Below are 25,788 nucleotides of genomic sequence, written 5' to 3'. Positions count from 1 at the left end.
CTCTGTTTTTGAGATGTTGTACTTTGACAACGTTTTTATTGGGTTTTTTTTCTCCACACACAAAAAAACCTCTAAACCCTCTTTGCTAAATTGCTTGTGTAACAGTTCACGTTGCTACATTTTAAATAAAAGATCCCGCAGCCACCTGTCACTCACCCTCTGCGTTCAGGTACTGGGACCCCGGCCCGAGAGCAGACCCCATGGAGGATCAGAGGTACATCTGGGGGGGCTTCGCCTACCTGCAGGACATGATCGAACACGGCATCATCAAGCTTCACACGGGCCAAGACTGGCCACTCGGGGTCTACGTCCAGCAGATGCCGTATCCGTGCTATGTGGATGACCTGTGAGTGAACCGGCACCCTGATGTGACACCACACCGCTCACGCCATTACGCCCCAAAAAATAGGGCGACCATGAGAGCATGTGTAACACATTTAACATGAATAATTCCAAATGAAACAGAATTATTTACTAAAGTTAACAACAGTTTACCACATAAAAAAAGGAGCAACCCGAAGGAGTGGTAGGTGCATTGGAGAACAGCAGAACTTAAATAAATGGGAAATAATCGTCCACATTGTCTTATTAACAGCTTATTTTGCTTATCAATTCAGTAATATATAAATATATGAATTAACTCAGTGAAGAACTGCTTGATGTATGAGTGTTGGTTGATTCAGTGCCCCCCTCTGAGAGGCCAACCCTTGAAGAAATATCACTGTACCTTCTCAAAACTTGGTTGAAGATATTATAACTTTGAGGGGCTTTAGATTCAACTAAAGTTGTTTAGTTCCATATTCTTGTATTTGCATATGGATCATCATAGACCTATTTCTCGATCCAGCTTCGGGGGGGTCACATCCTCACCTCCTTTTCCCCTCTGTGCACCTCCTCCCTTTTGTTTCCAGCTTCATGATTACACTGAACCGCTGCTTCCCCATGTTCATGGTGCTGGCCTGGATCTACTCTGTGTCCATGACCGTGAAGAGCATTGTGCTGGAGAAGGAGCTGCGCCTCAAGGAGACTCTCAAAGCCATGGGGGTGGACAACGGCGTCATTTGGTACACGTGTTTCATCGACAGCTTCGTCATGATGACCGCAAGCACGGCGCTGCTCACCTTCATCATCATCGTAAGGATGCAGGGTGCACGGGTCAAAGGAGGAGGAGGATGGAGAAACCTTGGGGTCAAGTTTTATTTCGCTTGCTCGGGATGGGTTTTGAATATTTCTGCAGCGTGCAATAGTGTCCCCTGTTGGATGGTTTTTAAAAGCTCCATTAATGGAGGAAGATGTTTTACTCGTGCAGTCCGTTGTTTTAGTGAAGGCCTCCTCAATGGAATCACACACCTATCTTTACTGTTTCCTCCTCTCAGGGTGGAAAGGTGCTGAATTACAGCGACCCTGTCCTCGTCTTCTTTTTCCTGTTGACTTTCACCGTGGCCACCATCATGCAGTGTTTCCTGATGAGCGTGTTCTTCAACAAGGCCAACATGGCGGCCGCCTGCAGCGGCATCATCTACTTCACCCTCTATCTGCCGCATGTCCTCTGCTTCGCCTGGCAGGACCGCATCACCAAGAACATAAAGTTGGCTGCTGTATGTCTGATGTCTCGATGTGACTTGTTTTGCCAGTATAGAAAAAAACATGTTCTCCTCCAAGTGCAGCCAAACATGCAGGTATTTCTTTTTGCACTGTTTCTCTAGAGCTTGTTGTCTCCTGTAGCCTTCGGCTTTGGGACGGAGTACCTGTCGCGGTACGAGGAGCAGGGTTTAGGTCTGCAGTGGGACAACATCATGACCAGCCCGCTGGAGAAAGACTCCTACTCGTTCCTCACTTCCCTCCTCATGATGGTGTTTGATGCTGTCCTCTACGGCGTCCTGGCCTGGTATCTGGATAACGTCTTCCCGGGTTGGACTACTACTAGACTGCATTGTTTGCTTCACCGCTCTCTGTAGGCACCACGAGTTGGTCACACGGATTATATCGCATTCCTCCTTCACAGGACAGTACGGCGTTGGTCGGTCTTTCTACTTCCCGTTGCAGCCCTCCTACTGGCAAACACGGACCCCCTCACACATAGCGATGGCTGGTCAAGGTCAGTGTCTCTAAAATCTCTTCGCAAGCGAGGAGCCGCCTTGCTGCTGCAGGTTTGTTGCTTTACTTGCTTCCCAGAAGAGCTTTTAATTCCAGCTTAAATATTGGGATTGTATTGGAACGGTCAGCGTGATGTTTTTAATGAGTAGAGTCGCCCCTGAGATGAGATTCTCTCCCTCACCAGGAAGTGAGTCAGCCTGGCACACAACAGTTTATTGGAGAGTCTGAAACCAAGTTGTCCTTGCTAACATAATGTTTGTGTTCAGAAAAGGGCAAGTTTTCTAGACCTTTGATACAAATGTATAATATTTCATGAATTCCTCCTGGAAAGCGGCGAATCAATAAAAACAACAACAAGCACGGCACAAGTTCCTATGTAACCTCCGTACCAGTCGTGTAACCTTAAGTTGAAATATATTGAAAGATATTTTTACTAATTCTAATGCCATTCAAATGTTAGAAATGCTTTTTTATTATCATCAGAAACATAGCCCCACGTTGTGGTCAACTGTGAGGGGAACATTAAGAAGAAACCTTCACCAGATAACACATCCTCACTGAGAATTTAGCTCTTTCGATCTGTCATCTTCAGATCCAGAGAATCTTGGTCCTGACAACGTGGAGAAGGACGTTGATGGCAGGGCCACACCAGAGTCCTACACCTGCAACGGTTCAGCCGGCAGGAAAGCCTGTAAGCACCAACGCAAGAGGGACCAACTGGAGAGGGAGAAGGAGCTGCTGAGACGACAAGAGGAAAGTCCAAACCCGGAGGAGTGTCAGGAAGGTGAGGACGCAAACACAGAGCTGAAGCAGCTGAAGGCAAATCCTAAGTGAGAGAAGGACTAACTGCAGAAGATGCTTGTGGGGAAGACACTGAGGGCATCTAGTGGACAAGAAGGGTATCACGCCACGCACTGCATAGCAGACTAGAAAATACTCGGGGGGAAGGGGGGGGAAGAAACAATTAAAAGGCGTAATGGTGTCCTTTCTCACATATTTGAGTTGGATCCATGGAGTAAAACATTCATTCTTTGTATGTGTTTTTTGTTCCCCCAATCTTTTCCTTTTATTTGGATGAATAGAATAAAAATGCAAGTGTTAACTCAGCCTTTTTCTATTTCCATGCAGGCCCGTTGTTCTTTGAGCCTGACCCATTGGGCCTGGTATTGGGGGTGCAGATAGAGGACCTGACGAAGGTGTTTGATGGAAGTTCTCGTCCAGCTGTCCACTGTCTCAGCATCAATTTCTATGAAGGCCAGATCACATCGTTTTTGGGTCACAACGGGGCCGGAAAAACCACCACTCTGTAAGCCGAATCGGATCTCACAAGTTACAAATGTCTTTAACAACTCTGTGGAGTAAAGGCCAAAAGAAAATATGTAAACTCAAATCTGACCGAATAGGCTATTTAAACAAGCTGAAAGGTTCAATACAGGACCAGAGGTTCATGTATTAAACAAATTGTAATTACTTATGTGTATTTCTGCTCCGTCCAGGTCCATCCTGACTGGCCTGTTCCCTCCTACGTCCGGCACGGCCTACATTAATGGAAGCGACATTAGGACGGACATGGACACAATTCGCTCCTCCCTGGGAATGTGTCCGCAGTACAACATTCTCTTCAAATAGTGAGTTCCATTACGGACTGAAACAGAACCGGAAACATTTCACTGTACCAATGTTAACGTTTCGAGGACATACACCAGACAAGAATAAAACATTAAGGAGATCTTTTATATTGAAGAACAAACTGCATTTTTTTTAGTTTAAGGTTGCCACACTATTTGAACTTCCCAAAGTTAAGACTGTGTTTATTTTTAGTAACAGGCCTAAAATCAATATATTCTTCACACGCCGGGTTTGACAGCAGTTCCTGAAACCCGGGAAAGGCAAAAAGTTACGGATCCACTTCCCCATCAAAGCAACCACAGAGTCCAAAAACTGTCAAAACAACAATTCCAGACTCTTCCTCAGTCAAGAAGAAAAAGAGCATTGTTATCGCTGCCCTGTGTTTTCCCCCCCCAAAGTCTCACAGTGGAAGAGCACATCCTGTTTTACTCACTGCTGAAGGGGCGGACGCAGGAGGAGGCCCAGCGGGAGGTTGAGGACATGCTGGTGGACCTCGGGCTGCCTCACAAGAGGGACGACGAGGCCCAGAATCTCTCCGGTGGGCCAGCCCGTCTCTCCGGGGGTTTTAGCGCAAATTGCATTGATTCCCCTTCGTCGTCGTTCTGAACCTGAACGCCTCTCGCACACTACAGGCGGCATGCAGAGGAAGCTATCCGTTGCCATGGCGTTCGTCGGAGGGTCCAAGGTAGTGATCCTGGACGAACCCACCTCGGGAGTGGACCCCTATTCCAGGAGGTCTATCTGGGACCTCCTACTGAAGTACAGAGCTGGTAAAAAAAAAAAAAAATCCCCCCCTGCAGAAAAGTCAGGTTTAACCCGTCACGAGCGCCACATCTGACCTTTTAGATCGGGATTTTTTTCTGAACACATACACATCTCACTCACTAAGGTCCACTTTTTACTGCTGCTCAGGAGACGCCGGAGAATGAAAGACAATTATTTCACAGGCTCTCCTGAGGCACTTGAATTAAGTAGTGAGCTGATCAAACGGAAAAATTCACACTGCCACAGCAGAAGAAAAAAGAAATGCATTCACAAAATCAATAATGTGTTGGCAAAAGCACTTTAAAGTTTTTTGTTCAAGCAAGATGTACAAAAACCCTGAGAGGCAAGGGAGACTTTTTTTATTCTCGTGATGAGTTTTCTTTGTCTGATCCAAATTGTTTTCTCATTGTCGTGTTAATGAGGCAAGAACGATTAGATAAAAAGTTAAGTCATAAACACAAGACCGAACTTCTGATTTACCCTCCATAGAAATGGGCCACTTTGAACGCGAATCCCCCAAATTCTAAAAAGCGCTTGACCGAACGCGTGTCCGTTTGTGCAGGCCGGACAGTGATCCTGTCGACTCATCACATGGACGAAGCCGACCTGCTGAGTGACCGCATCGCCATCATCTCCAAAGGACAACTCCACTGCAGCGGATCCCCCCTCTTCCTCAAGAACTGCTTCGGAGTCGGTTTCTATTTGACGCTTGTCCGCCGGATGAAAGATCTCAAGAAGAAAGAGGTGAGCGTTATCCGTTACACTAAATCAGCCAGATACTGTCTCCTCATACGGAGGAAGAATACACACTTTGGAGAAAAAAAACCTGTCTCTTGTCTGTGCTGCTTTCTATCAGAATGATTGCGACTGTGCCTCAGACTGCTCCTGTTCCTGCTCCATCTGTACCAGATGCAAAGATCAGTCTCAGATCCAGTACCAGCATCTGGACAGAGTTCTGGACGGTGGGTCAATCTTCGCCTTTCTCATACGGGAACTGCATACTGCCGAGCTTCTCCTCTGTTCACGCGTGCATGCTTTCTCATTGGGGGAATGTGAGGAAATTCTTACTGGACCTTTTTTTAAAGATTAGATTGAAGGTTGAGGTAAGGCAAGTTCAGCACAGGAACAAGGGAACTATGGTGTTTGTCTTGGTTAGAGGCCGGTCTGTTCAGTGCCATCGAATGTTGAGGTTGCAGAACCAACTGAGTACCCCTCTGCTCACCCCGCCCTGCGTGTTGAAGAACTATGGTTGTCTTCAGGTAAAATAAAAACACAACAGGGTCTCTCTAGAGTCAGTGTTTGGTTCTTGGTGATGCATGGCGGGTTCATATCCTATGCGGGATAGTTTAGTATTCCATCTCTGGAATAAATGCCCTTAAATCCTCTGAATTTCTGTCTCAAGTCTCATAGTAAGATTTTGATTGAGAAAAAAGTCGATGAAGGTCCTCACAAGTAAAGCAGTGCAAAAGTGTGTGTGAGTTTCAGTGTGGTTAAAGGGCTCACGATTGGCCCAAAGCCGACACAGAGACAGAAATCATTAATTCCCCTCGCATTTATAATTCAACGGTGGTACTGACCCATGTACCTCTTCCTCTGCTTGAGGACACTGTATTTTAGAAGCAACGTTTCAAGCACACATTTACTCTGTATGCTGTTTTTTTTGTCTTTGGCATGATTAGCATTTTCCCATCCCGTGTCATGATCTCTACACTTCTACTCTTAACCGCCGTGCTCCACAAATGCTGATTTTCTGTCTTCTCCCCAGGGGACATCGACAACATCACCAGCCTCATCCACCACCACGTCCCTGAAGCCAAGCTGATCGAGATGATCGGCCAGGAGCTGACGTACCTGCTCCCCAATAAAGGCTTCAAACACCGTGCGTACGCCAGCCTGTTCCGGGAGCTGGAGGAGACGCTCGCTGACATGGGCCTCAGCAGCTTCGGCATCTCCGATACGTCACTAGAAGAGGTAGGCACGTCTTAGACTGCATGAAAAGATGGTCAATAAAAGAGTCCCGCTTTGAATTTGTGTGAATGTTTACCCTTTATTTAGTTTCTCGTCTTAAATTCTTGAAAAGAGTTGAATTTTTCCCCAAATGTTTCAGATAAATTAAATAAAGCAATGGACCAAAATCTATGAAGTGAAATTAAAAACCTACATCATATCACTTCTGAATTTAAAGTATGAACTCTATTTAATTTGGAAAGTCTAAAGGAGCCCTGTTGTTTTTTTCCTCCCAGATCTTCATAAAGGTCACTGCTGATGGAGAAGCCGCCAATAATGCCACCACTCCTGGTAAATACCACACTTGAATAGAATTCTCTGACCTATATCTCTAGCCCGCCATTAATCATCACGTCTCGCAGCTGTCATGTTGCTGCGGCCCGTTATTGTTCATTCCCCAACTCTTAACGCCTTGTGGCTGCGTGTGGTGTGGTGCATCGTTTTTGGTCGCTTTTAACCCTGTAGTCTGTGCATGTGTTTTGTGTCTCACCTGTGCGCTCCAACTTCTAGAGCAGTGGATGTTACAGCGGAGAAAAAACGACGGCAAAGTTGGTGTAGAGGGAGACGAAGGTCAGAGACGAGAGCAGAATTCTGGCAATTAAATATTTTTTTAAATGAAATCATGTAGAGTGAATATGTTTTTTTAAAATTTCAATCTTAGGTTTTTTCCTCCCAGGTATGCTTTGCCGTGACATATTCAATGCCATTAAGTGCATTAAGCACCCAGTACTCTTAACACTTTTAGTGATCTAAGGTCTGAAAACCCGTTTAATTGAATCAAATCAAAACCTTCAGGCGAGACAAAAGCTTTGTTCAGTAGATACATTTGACGAACAGGACCTACTCTTACGCTCCCTTCTACCACAGATCACGATGGTGTGGTGCAGACTAACGGGGTTGCGCACGGTGCATCAGACAGCAGCGCAGGAAAGGGCTCCAGGCAGGTTAAAGGCCCCACTCTGATCCTGAAGCAGTTCCATGCGCTGCTGGTGAAGAGGTTTCACCACGCTGTACGAAGCCAGAAAGACTTCCTGGCACAGGTACGAGGACACGGCGCTCCGTGGACTGATGGTTGATGTGGATGTGACGTGACATGAGATTACACAATCGGTGGATTGATCGCAATACATGAAGCTAGCACTTTTAGTAACAATTGACTCTGTGTGTATTTTATAAATGATAGACTTGTATTTTTGGGGATTCCAGATCGTCCTTCCTGCCAGTTTTGTCCTAATAGCGCTGATCTTCACCACGATCGTCCCTCCATTTGGAGAATATCCAAGTCTGACTCTGACCCCCTGGATGTACGGACAACAGTTCACCTTCTTCAGGTCAGACCTTCATTGGCAGTTCTCCAACACACCGGCTTTTTTACAGTCATGCATGACATACACACTGGTTGCTGACAGATTCTTGTTGCTTGTAATTCTTCAGTTCGGTGGCTTAAACATTTTTTTTTTTTTTACCCCTATTTAGTAACGAGCAACCATTTGACCCCAAAATGAAACGCTTTGCAGAGCGTTTCCTGAGCAAACCAGGCCTGGGGACACGCTGCATGGAAGGAGAACCACTCGAGTGAGTATCAGGAGTGTTGATAGGACAAGATGTGGTAGCGCTAGTCCAAACGTAGGTCTCACTCCCACAATTGAAAATGACTGGTGTGGATCTAAATTGTCACAAAGGCATCACTTAAACTTGCTCTACTCTCGCCTCATCTCTCCACAGAATGCCCTGTAATCACACCACGTCAGAGTGGGAGAACCCGGGCGTCTCTCCCGTGGTCAACAACATCTTACTGAGTCCAGAGTGGAACCAGAGGAACCCGTCGCCCTCCTGCCAGTGCAGCACCAGTAAGAAGCTCACCATGATGCCCATCTGTCCCATCGGGGCAGGAGGCGCGGCCCCTCGCCAACGAACGGAGGCGACGGGCGACACGATGCTGGACCTGACGGACAGGAACATCTCCGACTACCTGGTCAAAACCTACCCGAGTCTCATCAGAACCAGGTGGGTTCCTGCATTCATATAACACCAACTGAGAGAATTAGAAGTGTTTCAGAAATACTCAGACGACTTAAAAACGAGTGGGATGACCTTTTCAACGCGGCGTTCATCTAATTCTCAATTTCACTTCACAGTTTGAAGAGCAAGTACTGGGTGAATGAACAAAGGTAATGGTTTGTATTTCATCGTCGTCATTCACACTCTGACTCTTGCGTGGCGGATGTGGGAAACTAAGCGTAAGCGTTCCCTGACCTTAGATATGGAGGTCTGTCAGTGGGGGGGCAGCTTCCCATCCTGGACGTCGACCCCAAAGACATTCAGAATTTCTTCAGACAACTGGGACAAATGCTCAACATCACAGCGGTACTTTGTGTTTTTTTTCATTTTTTATTATTGGTCCTGAGTGCGGTGTGTGCAAAGGGCACTTTATAATGAGCGTTCACTTTCACAGGGTTACCATTCTGGACTTGCACTGAAGGAGACTGGCCCCTTCTTACGATACATGGAGAGTGAATTCAATGTGAAGGTATGGAGGGGATGGATACAGGAGCAAAAAGTGAAATGATGTGCAACCACTCGCTGGTACGTTGCTTTTGCTTTTGCAGTTGATGTCCATTGTGTCACAAGGACGTTTGACCGACGGGGAATTCAATGTTAGGCTTTTATAGCTTCGCTTTCCACTCAACGTAGTGAAAGGCTTTAATTTAAAGAAGGTCTGTAGCTCCGGACTGGAATTATCACAGATGGTTGTGTTCAGTGAACTCCGTTCTCCTCTGCCAGGTGTGGTATAACAACAAAGGCTGGCACGCCATGGTGGCCTTCATGAACGTGGCCAATAACGCCATTCTGCGGGCCTTCCTTCGCCCGTCAGCCAAACCCGTCGAGTTTGGCATCACCGCAATCAACCACCCGCTGAACCTCACCAAGGAACAGCTCTCTGAAGTCACGGTGTAAGTCTTACTCCTTTGTTGTATTTTTGAAAGGTATTTTATTTATTTATTTGCTACAAAAAAACAGAAAACTATTTTCTTCAATGTATATTTATTGTTATTTTTCTGAGTTACTTATTTGTCAGCAGCCAACACTTTAACATTTTAACATTTTCCCCCCCTTTTTTATTTACCTGACCTTTTAAAACACGATTACATTTTTCACCAGCATCACATCTCTTCCCAGAATGCTTAAACTCCACTGCGTGTTTCCCCCCCCCCCCCCCTCAGGTTGACCACTTCGGTCGACGCCGTCGTGGCGATCTGTGTTATTTTCGCCCTGTCCTTCATCCCTGCGAGCTTCGTCCTCTACCTCATCCAGGAGCGCGTGACCAAGGCCAAGCACCTGCAGTTTGTCAGCGGGGTCAGCCCTTTGGTTTACTGGGTGGCCAATTTCTTCTGGGACATGGTAAGAACGAGAATGGATGGTTCCTTCGAGGGGGGGGTATGTGTCTTACATTTTTCTGCTCATTATCTTATTGTGTGATCATTTATTTATCATTTCTCCCTTTAGGTTAACTACTTTCTCAGCACCGCGCTGGTGGTCGGCATCTTCGTGGCTTTTGACAAAAAGTGCTACACATCACCATCCAACCTGCCAGCGCTAGTAGCTCTGCTTCTACTCTATGGGTAAGACTTTCCTCTAAGAAATGGTCTGGTTTTGGTTTTCCACTTAAAAACAATCAAATATACAAAGAGAGGTGGATAGTGAAGGCGAGTTAGTGTTATAGTGGGCGAGCACCCAGCGGGCCTCATTAAGAAATCTCTCTCAATAAACGGCCCAATTCAACAGCAAAGACACGTAGAGTGAGAAGACAAAATAAATCCCCAAAACAAGTCAGGTCCAAATTTTTATGGCTGGAATTGCTGTTGAAAAGTTTCTTTGCTCTTCCTCACAGGTGGTCGGTGACGCCCATGATGTACCCCTTGTCCTACATATTCAGCATCCCAAGCACTGCGTATGTTTCCCTGTCCTGCATCAACCTGTTCATAGGCATCAACAGCAGCGCCATCACCTTCATCCTGGAGCTTTTTGAAAACAACCGGGTGAGGAAGAAAAAGGCGCCGCCTTCAACGCGCAGCTAAGACAATTAACAGGGTGCAGGGTGGACACACGTGTGGTTATAATATCGTTCATCGGCCCGTTTCCATTTCGGCGGGCATGTACAGGAACGGCTTAAATGTTAAATGGCGGCTGTGAAAAACGGTTCAGAGAGGCAAATCAACATCAGGCTGACGTAAAAGCCGACTGACACAGGCCCAAAAGGCAAGTTGAAGCAGAAGGCTTTCAAATCCCTCGCAGGTGGGCGAAGCAAGATACCTGCTGGAGGTGAGGAAGAAAAGACGGGAAAGGAAGTGGGGAGGAAACTGAGGTGTGGAGGACATGACACATGACGCATGATGCTGCTGTTGTCAGGGTGACAGTTTACTGTCAACAAATGGAGACGGTTCTTGTAGCCAGACGGTTCGCTCCACTGCTCTGCTCCCAGATAATAAATCCTTCCGCAGGAGAAGTCACGAGAGAACTACTGGAAGACGCGTGACCCATATGTTTGTTTATGTGGATTTTTCCAATATTCCAAGGTGGCAGCTTCTTTGTAACTGACAGTCAATCACAAATTGAATCACCCTTATAATTATTTGACTGGGTATTTCTGAACAAATGAGAATCATTCTTTGCATTCGTGGAATACCCCTGTGTGGCAACTCCTAATGTGATCATTTATATCAACAAATGTAATAAATCTACGAGTGCTTAGTGTGCAATCCTTTAGTGCGTAATCTAGAGATTAAATAAATGACGCCCGCTATTTAAAGCAACTGGAGTTTGTGTGTTTTGGTTTAAAACTAATTCAGGGCTACAAGATGTCTAGTAAATCAGAGCCCCTACAGAGATGCTTCTAAATGCAATATAGGGGATTATTGGTAAAGATGGTAAAAGATGGTTGACCAAGCCAAGTATTTCCATATACTGCAGACGGTATGTTGTTGCTGTTCTTTTTAATCAATGTGAAATGTTTGTAATGTATTTGTGTGTTTTTTTTTTTTACCTTAGTCTTTGCTGATGTTCAATGAGTGGCTCAAGAAAGGTCTGCTGGTGCTCCCTCACTTCTGCCTGGGGCGAGGACTGATCGACATGGCCATGAGCCAGGCTGTCACTGATGTTTATGCCAGATTTGGTAGGTACTGTTTTAGCTGATGAAGTTCAACATCACTTAAAAGAAAGTGATTCCCAACACTGAAAACAGTTCAATATAATGAAATACTTTTATTTTAATTATTGTTTTTTAATAGTTATACATGCCTCAGCTAGCTTTGTACATCTTATGACGTGTAACAAATACTTTGTATTCCACAAAGGGTTCAACGTCCCTGATGTATATATATATGCTTGCAGGTGAAGAGTACAAACAGGACCCTTTCCGCTGGGACTCTGTCGGCAAATATATAACTTTCATGGCAGTGGAAGGCTTTGTCTACTTTATTTTAAATGTACTGATCCAGTACCGGTTCTTCTTGGACCACTGGTGAGTTTCACTGTGCATACACGGAACACACAGCACATCAACCAGTAGACACAGGGTCCAAACTCACACGTATCTTTGATCAGATAAAAGCTTCACATCACATGCTTTTCCACGGATGATTTCTTGCACCCGTCAGGTTATCAGACTACAAGCAGACCTCCGTGAGAGAGGAGGACGACGACGTGGCAGCAGAGAGGCAGAGGGTTTATGATGGAGGGAGCAAGGCCGACATCCTCCAGATCCGAGATCTCTCCAAGGTAAAAGATCTCCGGCTCAAGCCCGTTTGCCGTAATGAAATCCCTTTAAGTTGGACGAAAACTGCAGTTGTCCAAGTTATTGAGGATAAGGATAAAAGGCCGTGACATTAAAAAAATAGAACGGATGATCTCAGCCCACTTCAATCATTTTCATACAGTCCGTAACAGCAAAAAATGTAAACTAATTTAGCGGTGCAGTGAAGTCTTACAAGCTAAAGGCAAAATATGCACTAGTTATTATACTAAAAAGCCATTTATAATGCCTTCTGTGCACAGACGTACGTGGGCAGGAAGAGGGCGGCTGTGGACCAAATATGTGTGGGTGTCCCCGCAGGAGAGGTACAGTCACTGAGTTCATTTACATTGCCATTTACTCCATCTTTCTCTTTTTACGTTTTCACAAGTAAACCATCGTACTAATGACAATGCCACCCACACTCTTCTCGACGCACAATATAGAACGCTGTGGCATTGTGGCATCGTACATTTGAGGTGTCACTGGTTTGATTTGAAGTGTTTCTTATATTTATCTTGTTCTTAATACATGTAAAAGGATATTTCTTTCAGAACTCTGTTGTCTGTATCTGAGCAGAATGTGTCCTCGCAACCAAGAGCCCGACTGTCTTTTGTCCCGTTAGTGCTTTGGTCTCTTGGGAGTTAATGGTGCTGGAAAAACGACGACCTTCAAGATGCTGACTGGTGACAGTGATGTCAGCTCGGGGGAGGCTACTGTGGCTGGTTACAGGTACTTAGAGGGCAGTCAAAAATGTCCCCCGCTCATATAACACGAACTGCGCTCTGCAAAGCTTCGCCGTTGAGTTGAGTTAGAAAGTTGATTCAGGGGAAGGTCACTCCGACATATTGTGTTTGATGATTCCACCCGACTTTAAAACCAACACGCGAGGGCCTCTTGTAGTCTCAAATACATTCATACATTTGTATTTGAACTTCTGCAAAGGGATTTTGGTGCAAATTATCCATCTTTTCAAAATCCAATTTTTAAAACCTATATAAATGAAACTCTGGGTTTATTGTTCACTAAAGAGGTAAAACTCTATACTAATGCTTACTAGTCTAGAGTATCTTGTGATTACAAAGATTTATTGAGTGACTCAATAGGTTGGGAATCTTTGACTTAAAAAATGAAAACATATTTGACCATTATATGAAAAGAAAGCTTTAAATAACTACTTCAGAAGCCCACATTTTTAGTTTTTTTTTCTATTTGCTTGATTTCCTCTCTGCAACAAGCTCAACCATGTGTCCTGTTTTACAGCATCCGGACAGAGATCCTGGACGTGCACCAGAACATGGGATACTGCCCTCAGTTTGATGCCATCGATGAGCTACTAACCGGCAGGGAGCACCTTTACCTCTACGCCCGTCTCCGAGGGGTGCCCGAGTCCGAGATCCCCAGAGTGAGTCGCCCCCCATCTGCTTTACAGTTAATGCTCTGCTCTTTGTGTTTGTTTTCTAAATGTGTCTCTGAGCTGCTATTCCGTCTTCTCCTGCGGTTAGATTTTTACCTTTAGCCTTTTTTTTTCTCATTGTCACGTAAGGCTCAGCAGAAGGCATCGGCCCATCCTCAAAATTGCATTTCAATGGGTGTTTCAACCAAAACGGATGCTTTCCTTTCCCCCCCCTGTAGGTGGCGGAGTGGGGCATCCAGAAGCTGGGCCTGACGGAGTACGCCAGCCGCCACGCAGGCACATACAGCGGAGGCAACAAGCGCAAACTCTCCACCGCCATCGCCATGATTGGTTGCCCAGCGCTGGTGCTGTTGGTGAGTGAGCCAATGAGCCCGTTGTTTAGTCTTTTCTGGGCATTGCACTGGGATTTGTCAACGAAACGGTCTACGGATCCAGATGGGAAGCCATATGGGGCTCGGCCCTCAAATGTTTCATGCATTGGCAGACCACTGCGCAATTGAAACCGGCATGAATCGGATATCTTTGCCATATGCTGATAAGAATTTGGTCCCTGGATGGTATGGAATTATGTGCTCAGAGGGTGAAATGAGTTTTTCTGTTGCTCTGTCGGGTGTTTCAGGACGAGCCCACGACGGGGATGGACCCCCATTCTCGACGCTTCCTGTGGAATGCCATCATGAGTGTCATCCAGGACGGCAGGGCCGTGGTGCTGACTTCACACAGGTTCAACATCCAATAACAAAATCCACCCACACATGCATCTGCTACGGCAGCTGTGTTAACAGCTGTGTCGATGGAGTCTCTACTAGATTGGCATTTGTGTAATTGTACCATAGAGCGCTTTAAATGATGACGCATTGCTCATAATATGAAATAGGCGCAGTAAAAAAATAAAGATGGATTGTTTTTTTTGTCCCCACCAGTATGGAGGAGTGTGAGGCCCTGTGTACCCGACTAGCCATCATGGTCAATGGGAATTTCAAGTGTCTGGGTACCATACAGCATCTCAAATACAAGTAAGAGCTTTGAGAGGTTTCTCAGCGTCGTGGTGCAGAGAAGAGTGAAGCTCCAAATTGATGTATGAAAAATAATTCAACTTATCTGCGGAGTAGCCGTAATATTTAAAAAGGACTCCATTCAGACCTTAAAAATATTAACTATGAAGCTGTGGGGGTTGAATACACCCCGTATGTTGTATAAATGAGAGAATTAAGTTTGTTTTAATATTCCCACACTCATCCTTGATGCAGATTTGGTGACGGCTACGTAGTGACCATGAAAATCAAGGCAGCTAAAGCGGACTTGTCCCCCGACCTGGAGCCCGTCGAGAGCTTCATGGAGAGCAGCTTCCCCAGCTGCGTTCAGAGGGAAAAGCACTACAACACGCTGCAGTACGAGATCGCCTCGTCGTCCCTAGCGAGGATATTTCAGCTGGTGGTGGCCAACAAAGAGAGACTCAGCATCGAAGATTACTCCGTTTCCCAGACAACACTGGACCAGGTAGGAACCAGCCTCAACCCGTGTTTAATGCATTCAAGGGATTTTTCTCATGATATAACTATGACTATGAATACTTTTTACCATTCTGAATACGATTGAATTATTGTTTTTGGCCTGATGTTTGTGAATAAATTAACAATATATTTTCTCGTCCATAACTGATGATTCATTTATTTGGATGAACTGTTTTGTTTGTTGTGTGTGTGGCTATAGTGTGTCTAGGAGTGTTGGATCCCAGGAGGAATAGCTACTGCTATGCTAGTGCCTGTAGGGATCATAATGAACAAAGGAACTGGTTCCTTATTGCCTTTAGGCAGTTATGTTTTTTTTTTCTTCTTATCCATATATTTGTACTGAATCAGTTTGTCTGTTGTGCAGGTGTTCGTCAACTTTGCCAAGCAACAGACAGGAGAGGACGAAGACATGACTCTACACAGAAGAACAGCAGGTGTAAGAAAAGACATCAAGATCTCTCCAGTGCAGAAGAAGACATGAAAGTGTCCTGGAAATGTAAAAAAAAAATAAACACAGATAACACAGTGCTGGCGTTACGTTGTGCGGGGCAGTGAAATCACTTTCTACTTTTAGTAATTCACTAGCTGGATTGCATTGCATAAGTCTGGAGAAGAGTCCGACCCGTTGACCTGCTTAAGTTACTGGTAGAACAGCTCGCGTTTCCAGCCAAAGACACAAAATGTACAAGCCGTTGCTGCGAACAGCAGAAACTGATGTAGAAAAATGTCAAATATGAAAGTTTTTTTTTTTTTTTTTAGATTGACTGGCTTGTATAATTTTGTACATAATACACACATACAATCTGTGTGTAATGAGTATTTAAGCACTTTAGAAGCAATATTTTTTTGTAATGTTTATATAAATGCACATATATTTAATGCTCAAAACACATGTATTGCTTTCTTTCTTTTCAGTAATCCCCTTTTGAGCATTTAAGTATTTCTTGTATGCTCTGTTTCATACATTGAAATCTTACATTGCAAAAGTGTCAGCCATGCAAAATATTCTTCCTAAAGAATTCCAATTTGGTGGGGAATTATATTTTGCATCTGACCAAATTACAACCTGTTTCATATTTCTAGCTGTTTATGCGTCATAATTTCCAAATAAAACAGTCCAGAGTTTTCCAAAGTATTAACGTGTGTGTGTGCCGTATTTCTCCTCCAATGACTCCGTCCTTCCTTGATGAAGAGTTCATGGCCTTTTCACAGCCATGTCTTGAAATAACTGACCTGGAATTAAAAGCTAAAAAAAAAAAAGCCCACCACAGGCCAGTGGAGTGAGTTTACACCGAGGCCAAGGTGACACCTTGCTGAGTGCCTTGTCACAACCTGTGTCTTTCTGACACGCGGCCCAATTACGTGTCGTCCTGCCCGCGAGTGATGGCTTCCGTGCCGCAGGCAGCCCAGTGGCATGGTGCGCTCGGCCGCCTCACGGAAACACGCGGGTGATGGCAAGGTTTCGATTCGGGGGCCTGCTAATGAATTCCCCGGCGTGAAGCTCGTGCTCCTGCGCATATGCTAGTGTGGATGAGGCTGATGACCACGGACACAACAGAGAACATGTATACAATTGGCAATCGGTGCATCTGTGCAGATAAATGTGCAATCAGCCAAGAGAGGTTCCGTATAATACAATGTTCAACATGTAAAGACCTAAAAATCCCATTTTGCCAACAATTATTATCATTCTGTGAGGCAGGCAGGCTGTGGGACGAGTTGGACAAGCTATGATCCCTAACGGCTTGACAGGACCACGCAGTTAATTAACAGCGCAGCCTCAGCTCCGAATCACCCTGTGAAGTACCTCCACCTACTTTTCACAAACCGCTAATCCATCCAGCTGTAGATCAGAAGTGAACTTAACTAATTCAAACTGCTTTTGTTGCAAAATCCATTTTACACAGCAGTGATTTTTATATAAAACTGCCTTAGTCTGATCTACTTCAGTCCGTTTTTTGGCTTTGAGTTAAAATGTTTTTAAACGCTTTTGTCTAAGACACATGGAACTGAGATAAATGTTGCTGAGATCTCACAGTAGAACATCTAGAGATGATCTCAAACGGCCTTTGGATGTGATGCAACGAGTGACTCGCATGTTAAAGAGGAACAGATCTCACATCTAAACTGTCAAAGTAGCTTCAAAAATAGTTTTGCCAGCAATGTGGCGGGTATTTTGGGTCATAAGTTTGATTGGGGCCATGCTTTGAGGGATGGAGTCTAATAAGGTCACTTGTATATATACACAGAGAGCAGCAAAGAGTAAAGCTTTGGGTAAGAGAAGAACTTTGCTGTCCAGAGGAGCCAAAAGGGGGGACATTGTGCATTTGGGGTTGTGTGTGTTCTGAGAGAAAGAGATGTATGAACAAAAAGATGAATACACACTCAGTATTCAACCAGGGCCTTAATCAGTGTCACACATAGACAGCTTCATCTTCTACTGAGATCAGGGGTATCATTTGAGACAAGGATTAAAAGCATGAAAATGAGACCTTGGAATTGGTATTTTTTTAGGTTTTGGTAGACACTTTTCTACTGGTAGAAAAGTAGACACTTTTCCTTTTTTCTATCTGTCGTGTCTTACCCTGGATGTCAAAGCCTTCCAATAGTAGACTCCAGTCCACCTGCCCCCAGTCATCCACCCGGCTTTCCACCCGGTCTTGAAATGTCAGAGATGGAATTTCTCCAACTTATCCATAGAGCGGTGATATATAAAGAGCAGTTTAATCACCTGTATTTGTATGTATTTGAATGCCGAGTGTAGTAAGATGGACAAATCTTTACGAGCCGTCTAAACGACCACTGACTGGTAGAATGAGCTCGGAGGGGAACACAACGTCCTCCGATAACGTCTGCGCTGCACAAGAGCTCAGCTCGATAAGGCTGTTTTCCCTGAGAGGGCACCGCTCGTCAATCATTTGTGGGCCATTGATCAGATCCTGCGCTGACCGTTTCAAAAGAGGCCGATAGTTCACAGTGAAAGACGGGACGAGCATGCAGAGAACTATGCACTATGCGTTATGTTGTCGTCGTTGTTGTTGTTGTTGTTACAAGTCATTTCTGTCCTGCCTGTGACCCGGCAACAACCACACGAGGGCAGTAGGTTTATGAAAATGCTCCCCGGTAATGCAAGGCTCCCCCTCCCCCCCACACACACACTCACTTCTGTGCCCCTACTCTCCAGGAGTAGTGTGGATGTGTGGATGTGAAGGATGTGTGGGCTCATTGAAGGAGTCGCTGATCAGAGGGGGGGGGGGGCTTTTAAGGAGCATCAGAAGCATCTTCCCCGCCTCGTTCCTGCGTGCTCTTCGTCTCCACAGAAGCAGCCAGCGGGAGCCGCCCTTGAGAAATCCTGAGCAAATATTTATCTGTGTGACCCCCCCCCCCCCCCCCACTCCTCAAGCGCCGTTATTCATGCTACCTAAAATGTCCCAGAACATATAAAAGAAATGTGCTGCCGGCCTGTTCTCACGCTGCAGGAGTCCCGGTGGAATGAAGGAACCAAATGAAGGTATGGTGCGTCTCGGGGGAATCGGTGGTGGATTTGATCACAGAGGGGAGCAGTGGGAAAAATCAAGTTGTGCATGAATTAATCCAATGTCTTCGTCGAGCGTGGCGTCGTGTGCTGTGCTCGCCCCGGATCTCAGACACATGGTCGTTTGCATTTTGAGGGCACGCTGCAGATGAAACGGAAGTCCCGTGGGAGTCAGTGGAAGAAGATGAAGTTCTGCTGCTGGATTAGATTTGTGAATAAAAAAAAAATATATATATATATATATATGTAAAGTAAAAAAGTTTCGTGGAGTTTTAGTCAGTCAGGACATGGCAGCGTAGCTCTTGAATAGTTGTGGGCTCGTGTGGCCCCCCGGGGGGAGCGGAGGGGGGGGGGGGGGGGGGCAAACTAAGCCGGTTTAAATCAATATCAGAATATCAGAGTTGACTCATTAGTTTGCCGATCCTGTGAACGTCCAACTCTGTGTTCCTTAAGTCTTATAATCTACTGTGGCGCATTGTCGCCGATTCACAAAACTTCCCTCAATTCAATGTTCTCTCAAGACGTCTCATCAGAAAACAGAACAAAATGAAACCGCATGCATTCACTTCTCTGCACTCATGATTGTCATGAATCCAGAGCCAATGTGCCGTGGTGATATAGTGAGCCCCATCAGAGATGTGACAAATACATTCATTATCTTCCTCACAGCACCTCAACTCCACGCTGTTACTCCCTTGGGCGGGGGGGGGGCATCGACCCCAGGGGGTAATGAAGGAAAATGATTGAGAGAGATTGATTGCTGTTCTTGGCCTTATTGATGGTGATTATGAAAAATGGGGGACAGGCCATGGGTTTGTCTCACCTACAGGTCAGCGGAGTAGAAAATAGAGGTGTGGCCTATTTTTTAATGGAAACCTAAGTCAGCTCAGAGCTTCTGTCTGCAGGGTTCCTCTGCTCCCACATAACACTTGATTGACTGACTGCATGGAGAATTTTGACTGAAGGATCTAAACTAACTTTTGTGTAGTAACTAATGCAAAAACTATGATATTTTACTTAGTCTTTATTTCATTTCTGTCATTTAGGTTTTCTGGATTTTGTGTTTATTCTCAACTCATATTAATCATTTAGTTTACATAATTTTAGGCTCACTACTCACTACTACTCTTTGGGATTGTCTGCCCTATCTATACATACATGTTTCATGCATTGTTTCCTTTGTGATAGTTGTCCTCCAGTGGTTTGATATTTTAGTTCATTTATTTAATTGTTGGACACCAAATCATTGCACAATGCTTGCCGGCTTCTCAGTCCTTAGTTCATTTCTCCTACATCTGCCCATTCCCTCCTCCCACGTGTGCTCACTCTTTAACGTCCTTGCTGCCATTGTTCACTGATGCCAATCATACCATACGCTCTTCTGATGAGCCGGTCAGTTACATCGTTAACCTTAATCTTCGTCCCTTTTTGAATATGCCTCTACCCCCATGTTTATTTTGCTGTTAGACGCCCCCTCCTCCTTCCCCTGGGGTCTGCAGATTTATCATCCTCATCAACTCATCATTTCATCATCCTCATCAGTCACCAACAACCTCTCTGTAGAGTCCAAGCAGACTCTGTTAAAACTTTATCATCATAGGTCATCTGTTATTAATGCTGTCACGGTATCTTCATGTAGATATATTACCTGGCAAGCAGATCAAGACAGTGATGGTGGGTTCAAGAAGTTGGGCTACCTAACCAGCTCTCTCCTGTTTTCAGATTATATTACAGTAATTGAGTCAGTCTTTGTTGTTAACTTCATACAATGTTGTTAACTTACATTGTATGAAATGGTGTAATATTGTAAGCCCCATTTGATGCAGCAGGAAATGAAAAAAAGAGAAGTTGAACCATGAAGGGAATTGAGGAAACTGCTGCCTCTTAAAGGTCAGTCACACCTCATTTGCAGAACATAATTGAATAATTTGCCTGGTGCATGCAATGTCTCACGAATCTCTAATTGATTTAATTTTCGACCGCCTAGATGGGAAATTTACTGACAAGTAAAAGGCACTTTTCCAAGCACTGGGTTATACACGCATATACCACTCAATCACACGAGCACCGTTACCAACAGTCTTTGAGACGACCAAAGTCAGACAGAACGCAGGATTGTGTCGATGAGAGACAGATTTTCCAAACAGCTGATGTGCACACGGACAGTCGGGCTCCTGTCCCTCCTGACGCGCTGCAGCTGCTGACTTTAATGAAGGTTGTGCCATCCACACAGTCAGCTCTTAATGTCCGACCCAATCAGGGTGACCGCCTGCAGTCTAATGCAGGTCACTGTACACCGCTAATGCATCCGTGACTAATACAAAGTGCTGTTTTCCTGGTCGAATTAACAATGCTAACGATGCCGTGATGAAGAACAGCATGATGACGAGACAACTCTGTAAAAAGATTAGTTCCACATTTTGGATTTTTGGAGATAAAGTTATCGTGCGTCGCATTTCAGTGGACCAATTAGCAGAAACAGGCTTTATAGGTGTTGTTAGGCAGACTAACAAAAGAACACAAGGTTATCTGTCTCTTCCTGCTTCCAGTCTTTATGCCAATCTAAAATAAACTAATCCCCACCAAAAGTGAATAAGAAGCCTTTTTTAACTATTCCTTTGACGAATGCAAAACAAAAGTCAATACAAATACAGTATTGTGAATACTACAAGGGATTTATAGTATAGGGACAACGTTAACGCAAACCCATTTTAACCACGTCTATTTTTTAATCGCGAGATTAACGTTTTCTTAAAAATAATATATATATATTTGGGGGGGGGGGGGTGGATGTCTGTTTAGGTAGCTGCTTGAAAGCAAAGAAGTAGTAGGCTTACCTTATATTGGTAACCTAACTGTTACGGTTCATTGTTTCTGAAATAAGAGGCCTGACTGCTTTGAATATATTAAGCCATGGTTTTACTGCACTATTGGCTGAGTCCTTCTTTACCTGAAATGTGAACTTTATCATTTTATTTTGTACCGCCCTGTTTGGCAATGTTGTTGAATAAAACATTTGCATAAAGCAAGCCAATCCACTTTTCCATGTTGATAAGAGCATTAAAATGAAAAAAAGGGACATTTAGAATAGATACAAATTTGCGATTCATTTGTGATTATTTTGAGTTAACAATGACATAAGCGACATTAATCACGATAAATCGCGATAAATATTTTAATCGTTTGACAGCACGAATGTATATATACAAATACAAATAATATTTTTTTTACTATATATAAATATATAACAGATCGCTGACGATGGTTGCAAGTGTTTCAATAAAAGTGCCATATTTATTGATGCTCTCAACCCTTTTAAGCTCTTTCCTTCATCCAATATCTTACACACACCGGGCCCTCGCCAGCCCTTAGAACAGATCAATCTCTGCGGCTTGAGCAGCAGAAAGTTAATATGTACGAGGGGCCTGTTTGTTTATGCCTGGACATGTTCGTCTGTCAATCAATGATCTCGGTGCATCTCACCCGACAGCCGTGGAAGCTCACGTCCCCGATGATCCTGCCGGGACCTGTCAACTCTCTTCATCAGTTCTAAAACTAATTTGAACAAAATTACAAAAAAAAATTCTGAAATTAAATGAGTAGATTAGAGTTTATATCTGCACCAGGGATCAGAAACCTTTTGAATACAAATGAACATTTTTCACGTCATCACATGGGTTAAACAGACGTAACAGTTGATCTGATTGCTGCTTAAGTTTCCCTTTTGTAGTGAGCCACCCTGTCCACACAGCAGCAAACAGCTGCTTTCACTGGCCAGCTGCAGTGAGTTCATTTCAGGGCATGTAACGATGGTTTCTGAATTGAATTTGAGTTCATAATTCAGTGATGTTTTGATCAACATTGTGTGTGTTTGTAAAATATCTCACCGCATTTACTGCTGATGGCCTGCGGCTGGAACCTGGTTGTTAGTCTCTTTGTTCTGGATTTCGGACTCCTGTGGTGGTGCCTGATGGCAGCAGTAAGAACAGTCTGTGCTCGGGGGGTGGGGGGGTGTTCTGTCCTTGATGATGTTGTGGCCTCTCCTGGTGACCCTGGTGGAGTAAGTGTCCCGTAGTGAGGGGAAGGCTGCTCCTGTGATGACCGGTCCACACGTCCACACGCTGCACGGTGACGGATGTGGTCTGTAAAGTTGCTGACAATTTTGTTTGCCAAATTTCCTCAGCCTTCTTAGAAAGTACAGCCTTTGTTCGGCCTTTTTTGGTGACCTGTAGTGTGTCGTGAGACCAGGTGAGGTCCAGACGTATTTTGTTTTTTTATCGTCAATATTGTTTGATACTCCCTCTTAGGTTCCATTATTAGGTTCCTCGACTAGTCGTAGAGGAACAGATTGTATTTGAAGGAATTATTATTATTATAGTCTGAGATACAGACCTCTATGCAGGGCTTCCCTCTCCTCCTCCTTTTCGTCGTTGATTTCACGTTAGCTTGATCTTGAGCTTGAGTGTGACCATCGCCTTGCAACGCACACAAACATAAGCGCGCAACCATAAGGTACCATATATGTTGATAAGGCCAAAGACCATAATAATGTCAAAGGTAAAGTTTGCAAAGCGGCATTCCTGGCGTTGCTCCACACGGTTAACGACCACTGACTTGGGAACACTTCCTCCTCTTCTCAGTTAGATTCTAGTGAGGTTACACTGAGAATAAGTTATATAACTGCTTACAAGCTTCAAAGGGCTGTCTATTTATTTGGCCTTAAGGAATCTGTAGGATTAGCTGTGTTAATGTATCTTCTCTAACAGACCAGAAAATCCATTTGGGAGTGACAACATTGCTGAATAAAAATGTACGCTATTGAGTGACTTTGTGTTTTAATGGTCATGTCATGTGTGGGCAGAACGTCACATTGTAAATCTGTAGCTTTACTGGAGCGAATGAAAGGATGGATCACTGCAACCCGAGTCCATACACGGTCAACAAGTTCTGGGCTGTGACAGGTTTATCGAACCCAGAGAGTCCGACTCTTAACTGCTGTGCACACAGATAAGGGATGATTGCAGAGGAGAGCAGCCAAAATATACAAATGCAAACCTGAAAACAAATGACATTCAAAATGATCACGAGTAGAAAAGGAGAAAAAAATATGAATCTTCAGATGAATCTACCTCAATCTCTCTCGGTCTATAAACAGTCTGAGTGTCTACCAAAGCTGTCTGAATTCAGAGAGAAAAGCTCGTGTTTTCACAACCTCACCATGAAGTATTGAAGACAACCTTGGATGATAATTCCTGCCTCTGTATTCTGTCATTTTTGTCTGGTAGACAGACCTGACTTGACGGTAGCTTTGATCAACGTAACAGCTTGAGGGGATGTGACAGCTTAATGACGTGCATGAGGGAAAGTGAAATTTTGTCGCTGCTGAGTTCTTTTCAAATGTTTGTTTATTTGGTTCAAAAAGTGTTTATTCTATTGTTATATATTCCAAACTTAAAAGGCCTTGTGATTTCATAACCACTGTGCAAACATGCACTAAAGCTGTGCATTTCTCTGTTGAGATGGAATTGTCTCCGACTGTTTTAATAATAATAAAGAATGTTTAATCCTATCATTGATCATACAAGGCACATGTGCCTGCAGTTACAAAAGAGGAAACAGACAAAGTAGGGCTGTTTAAATAAAGTTAACGCAGAATAGGGCCAGCTCAATTAAAGGAGGCGTGTTACATTTAGAGCAATTTTGCAGAAAGTATAATAATAATGCGTATGTTTCACTTCATATTTAGCAAAGAATAAAAATCGTACCATGTATTGGGCCATTTATACATGTGTCCACATTGCATTTTTAATTATTTGGATTATTCTGGCTCCTAAAATTACTGTTTACATTTGCCATTCATTTACATGAATCAATGAGTCAACTTGAGTCAACTTGACTGAGTCCAATCACCATTGTGGACTTGTTTAAGAGACATTGAACAACAAACTGAGGCTCTATCTTGTTCTCAAGAATGGAATTGTTTTAAAAGATCTGCATCACTGCTATATTACCCTTTCCTGTCTTTCCTGCCTTTGGTGGTTGTGTAAGTACAACAAGGAATCTTTGAATCCCACTCTGGCGTAGGAGGATCAGGTGATACATCTGAGTTTGAGTTCCTAGCTGTCAGGATGATTTCAAGCATCACATACTATTATCAAACTGATCAGGAATAATTCCCCTTTCCTGTTGTGCTGAACGAATTACTTTACTCACGGCCAAAGTCATGCACATTGTATGTTTGCAGAGGTTAGAGTTCATATTGTAACAGGTTCTGTGTTTAGTTTCCACTTCATTCATTCTTTTCCAGTTAGGGGTGAACACGCTAAAGTGAGCAAACCAGTAAAGAGGTCCAACATGAGCGGACAGTAGTGCGCTAACGTGGGTGCGTTGTTACAGAAGATTGGCCGCTGGGGGAGTTATTGCCATTGAGCTGTAGCCAGAAGGAGCTTTTCCCGGTGCTGTTACAGCGTGTAAAGTATTGGACTCATTTCCTCCCTGGAGACAACTGATCCCTCGTAGTGCACAGCTGGTGTGCTGTATGAGACTGGAAGTTAGTAGTAATTAAATGATTGAATCCAGATTCAAGGCCTCTCGACGCTGTAAGAAGCAAATAAGTAAATACATGAGGGGGGGGGGGGTTTGATGCTGGGCCAATATCTCGGGAGATCCGTACTGCGTTTCCTCAAGGCCTTGAGCTGCTGTGGCAACTCCTCGGACCTTAAGATGCTCTCTGTCGGCTGGCCTGCATCGATCTGACCCGGAGGAGAGAGTTTGAGCGGTGGGTCGGCGGAGTGTCCATGTGTCCATGTTAGAGTACGAACGCATGCATACATCTGGGCTCTGTGTGAGTTTCCATTGTTCCATCTACATTTTGATGCACTATTTTTAAATGTAACAATATTTGTACTTTATGGTATTGCTTTTTTGCCTGAGAATGTTCTTCCAATGACACAGTTTTTCCTGGTTTGACTCTATCTATTAATGTCATAAAAACCCTGGCAAAGAGTGAGGCAATGTAAAATGAGCGAGGTAA

The 25,788-nt window shown here is 44.3% G+C and overlaps 1 protein-coding gene across 1 annotated transcript in view; it reads left to right on the top strand.

Annotated features, from left to right (window-relative positions):
• LOC119209862 (retinal-specific phospholipid-transporting ATPase ABCA4-like) overlaps nt 1-16,328 on the top strand; it is a 29,790-nt gene extending 13,462 nt beyond the window's left edge. The window contains exons 14-50 of the mRNA XM_037459475.2: nt 170-346; nt 912-1,134; nt 1,377-1,598; nt 1,707-1,911; nt 2,006-2,098; nt 2,690-2,881; nt 3,226-3,403; nt 3,594-3,725; nt 4,125-4,264; nt 4,359-4,496; nt 5,054-5,235; nt 5,348-5,453; nt 6,257-6,462; nt 6,735-6,789; nt 7,009-7,068; nt 7,366-7,538; nt 7,705-7,829; nt 7,975-8,073; nt 8,224-8,505; nt 8,637-8,669; nt 8,760-8,865; nt 8,954-9,028; nt 9,283-9,452; nt 9,723-9,900; nt 10,006-10,121; nt 10,391-10,538; nt 11,548-11,671; nt 11,890-12,019; nt 12,156-12,276; nt 12,553-12,615; nt 12,915-13,021; nt 13,553-13,694; nt 13,925-14,059; nt 14,326-14,429; nt 14,630-14,722; nt 14,957-15,206; nt 15,585-16,328. Of these exons, the coding sequence (XP_037315372.2) occupies nt 170-346; nt 912-1,134; nt 1,377-1,598; nt 1,707-1,911; nt 2,006-2,098; nt 2,690-2,881; nt 3,226-3,403; nt 3,594-3,725; nt 4,125-4,264; nt 4,359-4,496; nt 5,054-5,235; nt 5,348-5,453; nt 6,257-6,462; nt 6,735-6,789; nt 7,009-7,068; nt 7,366-7,538; nt 7,705-7,829; nt 7,975-8,073; nt 8,224-8,505; nt 8,637-8,669; nt 8,760-8,865; nt 8,954-9,028; nt 9,283-9,452; nt 9,723-9,900; nt 10,006-10,121; nt 10,391-10,538; nt 11,548-11,671; nt 11,890-12,019; nt 12,156-12,276; nt 12,553-12,615; nt 12,915-13,021; nt 13,553-13,694; nt 13,925-14,059; nt 14,326-14,429; nt 14,630-14,722; nt 14,957-15,206; nt 15,585-15,701 (5,200 nt within the window). The 3' untranslated portion in view covers nt 15,702-16,328. The remainder of the gene's footprint in view (nt 1-169; nt 347-911; nt 1,135-1,376; nt 1,599-1,706; nt 1,912-2,005; nt 2,099-2,689; nt 2,882-3,225; nt 3,404-3,593; nt 3,726-4,124; nt 4,265-4,358; nt 4,497-5,053; nt 5,236-5,347; nt 5,454-6,256; nt 6,463-6,734; nt 6,790-7,008; nt 7,069-7,365; nt 7,539-7,704; nt 7,830-7,974; nt 8,074-8,223; nt 8,506-8,636; nt 8,670-8,759; nt 8,866-8,953; nt 9,029-9,282; nt 9,453-9,722; nt 9,901-10,005; nt 10,122-10,390; nt 10,539-11,547; nt 11,672-11,889; nt 12,020-12,155; nt 12,277-12,552; nt 12,616-12,914; nt 13,022-13,552; nt 13,695-13,924; nt 14,060-14,325; nt 14,430-14,629; nt 14,723-14,956; nt 15,207-15,584) is intronic.
• The last annotated feature ends 9,460 nt before the right edge of the window (nt 16,329-25,788 follow it).

Source organism: Pungitius pungitius, chromosome 15 (genome assembly GCF_949316345.1).
Source record: "Pungitius pungitius chromosome 15, fPunPun2.1, whole genome shotgun sequence".
Classification (NCBI taxonomy): Eukaryota; Metazoa; Chordata; class Actinopteri; order Perciformes; family Gasterosteidae; genus Pungitius; species Pungitius pungitius.
Note: the sequence above shows the minus strand (reverse complement) of the source record. Positions and strands in the feature narration are given on the sequence as shown.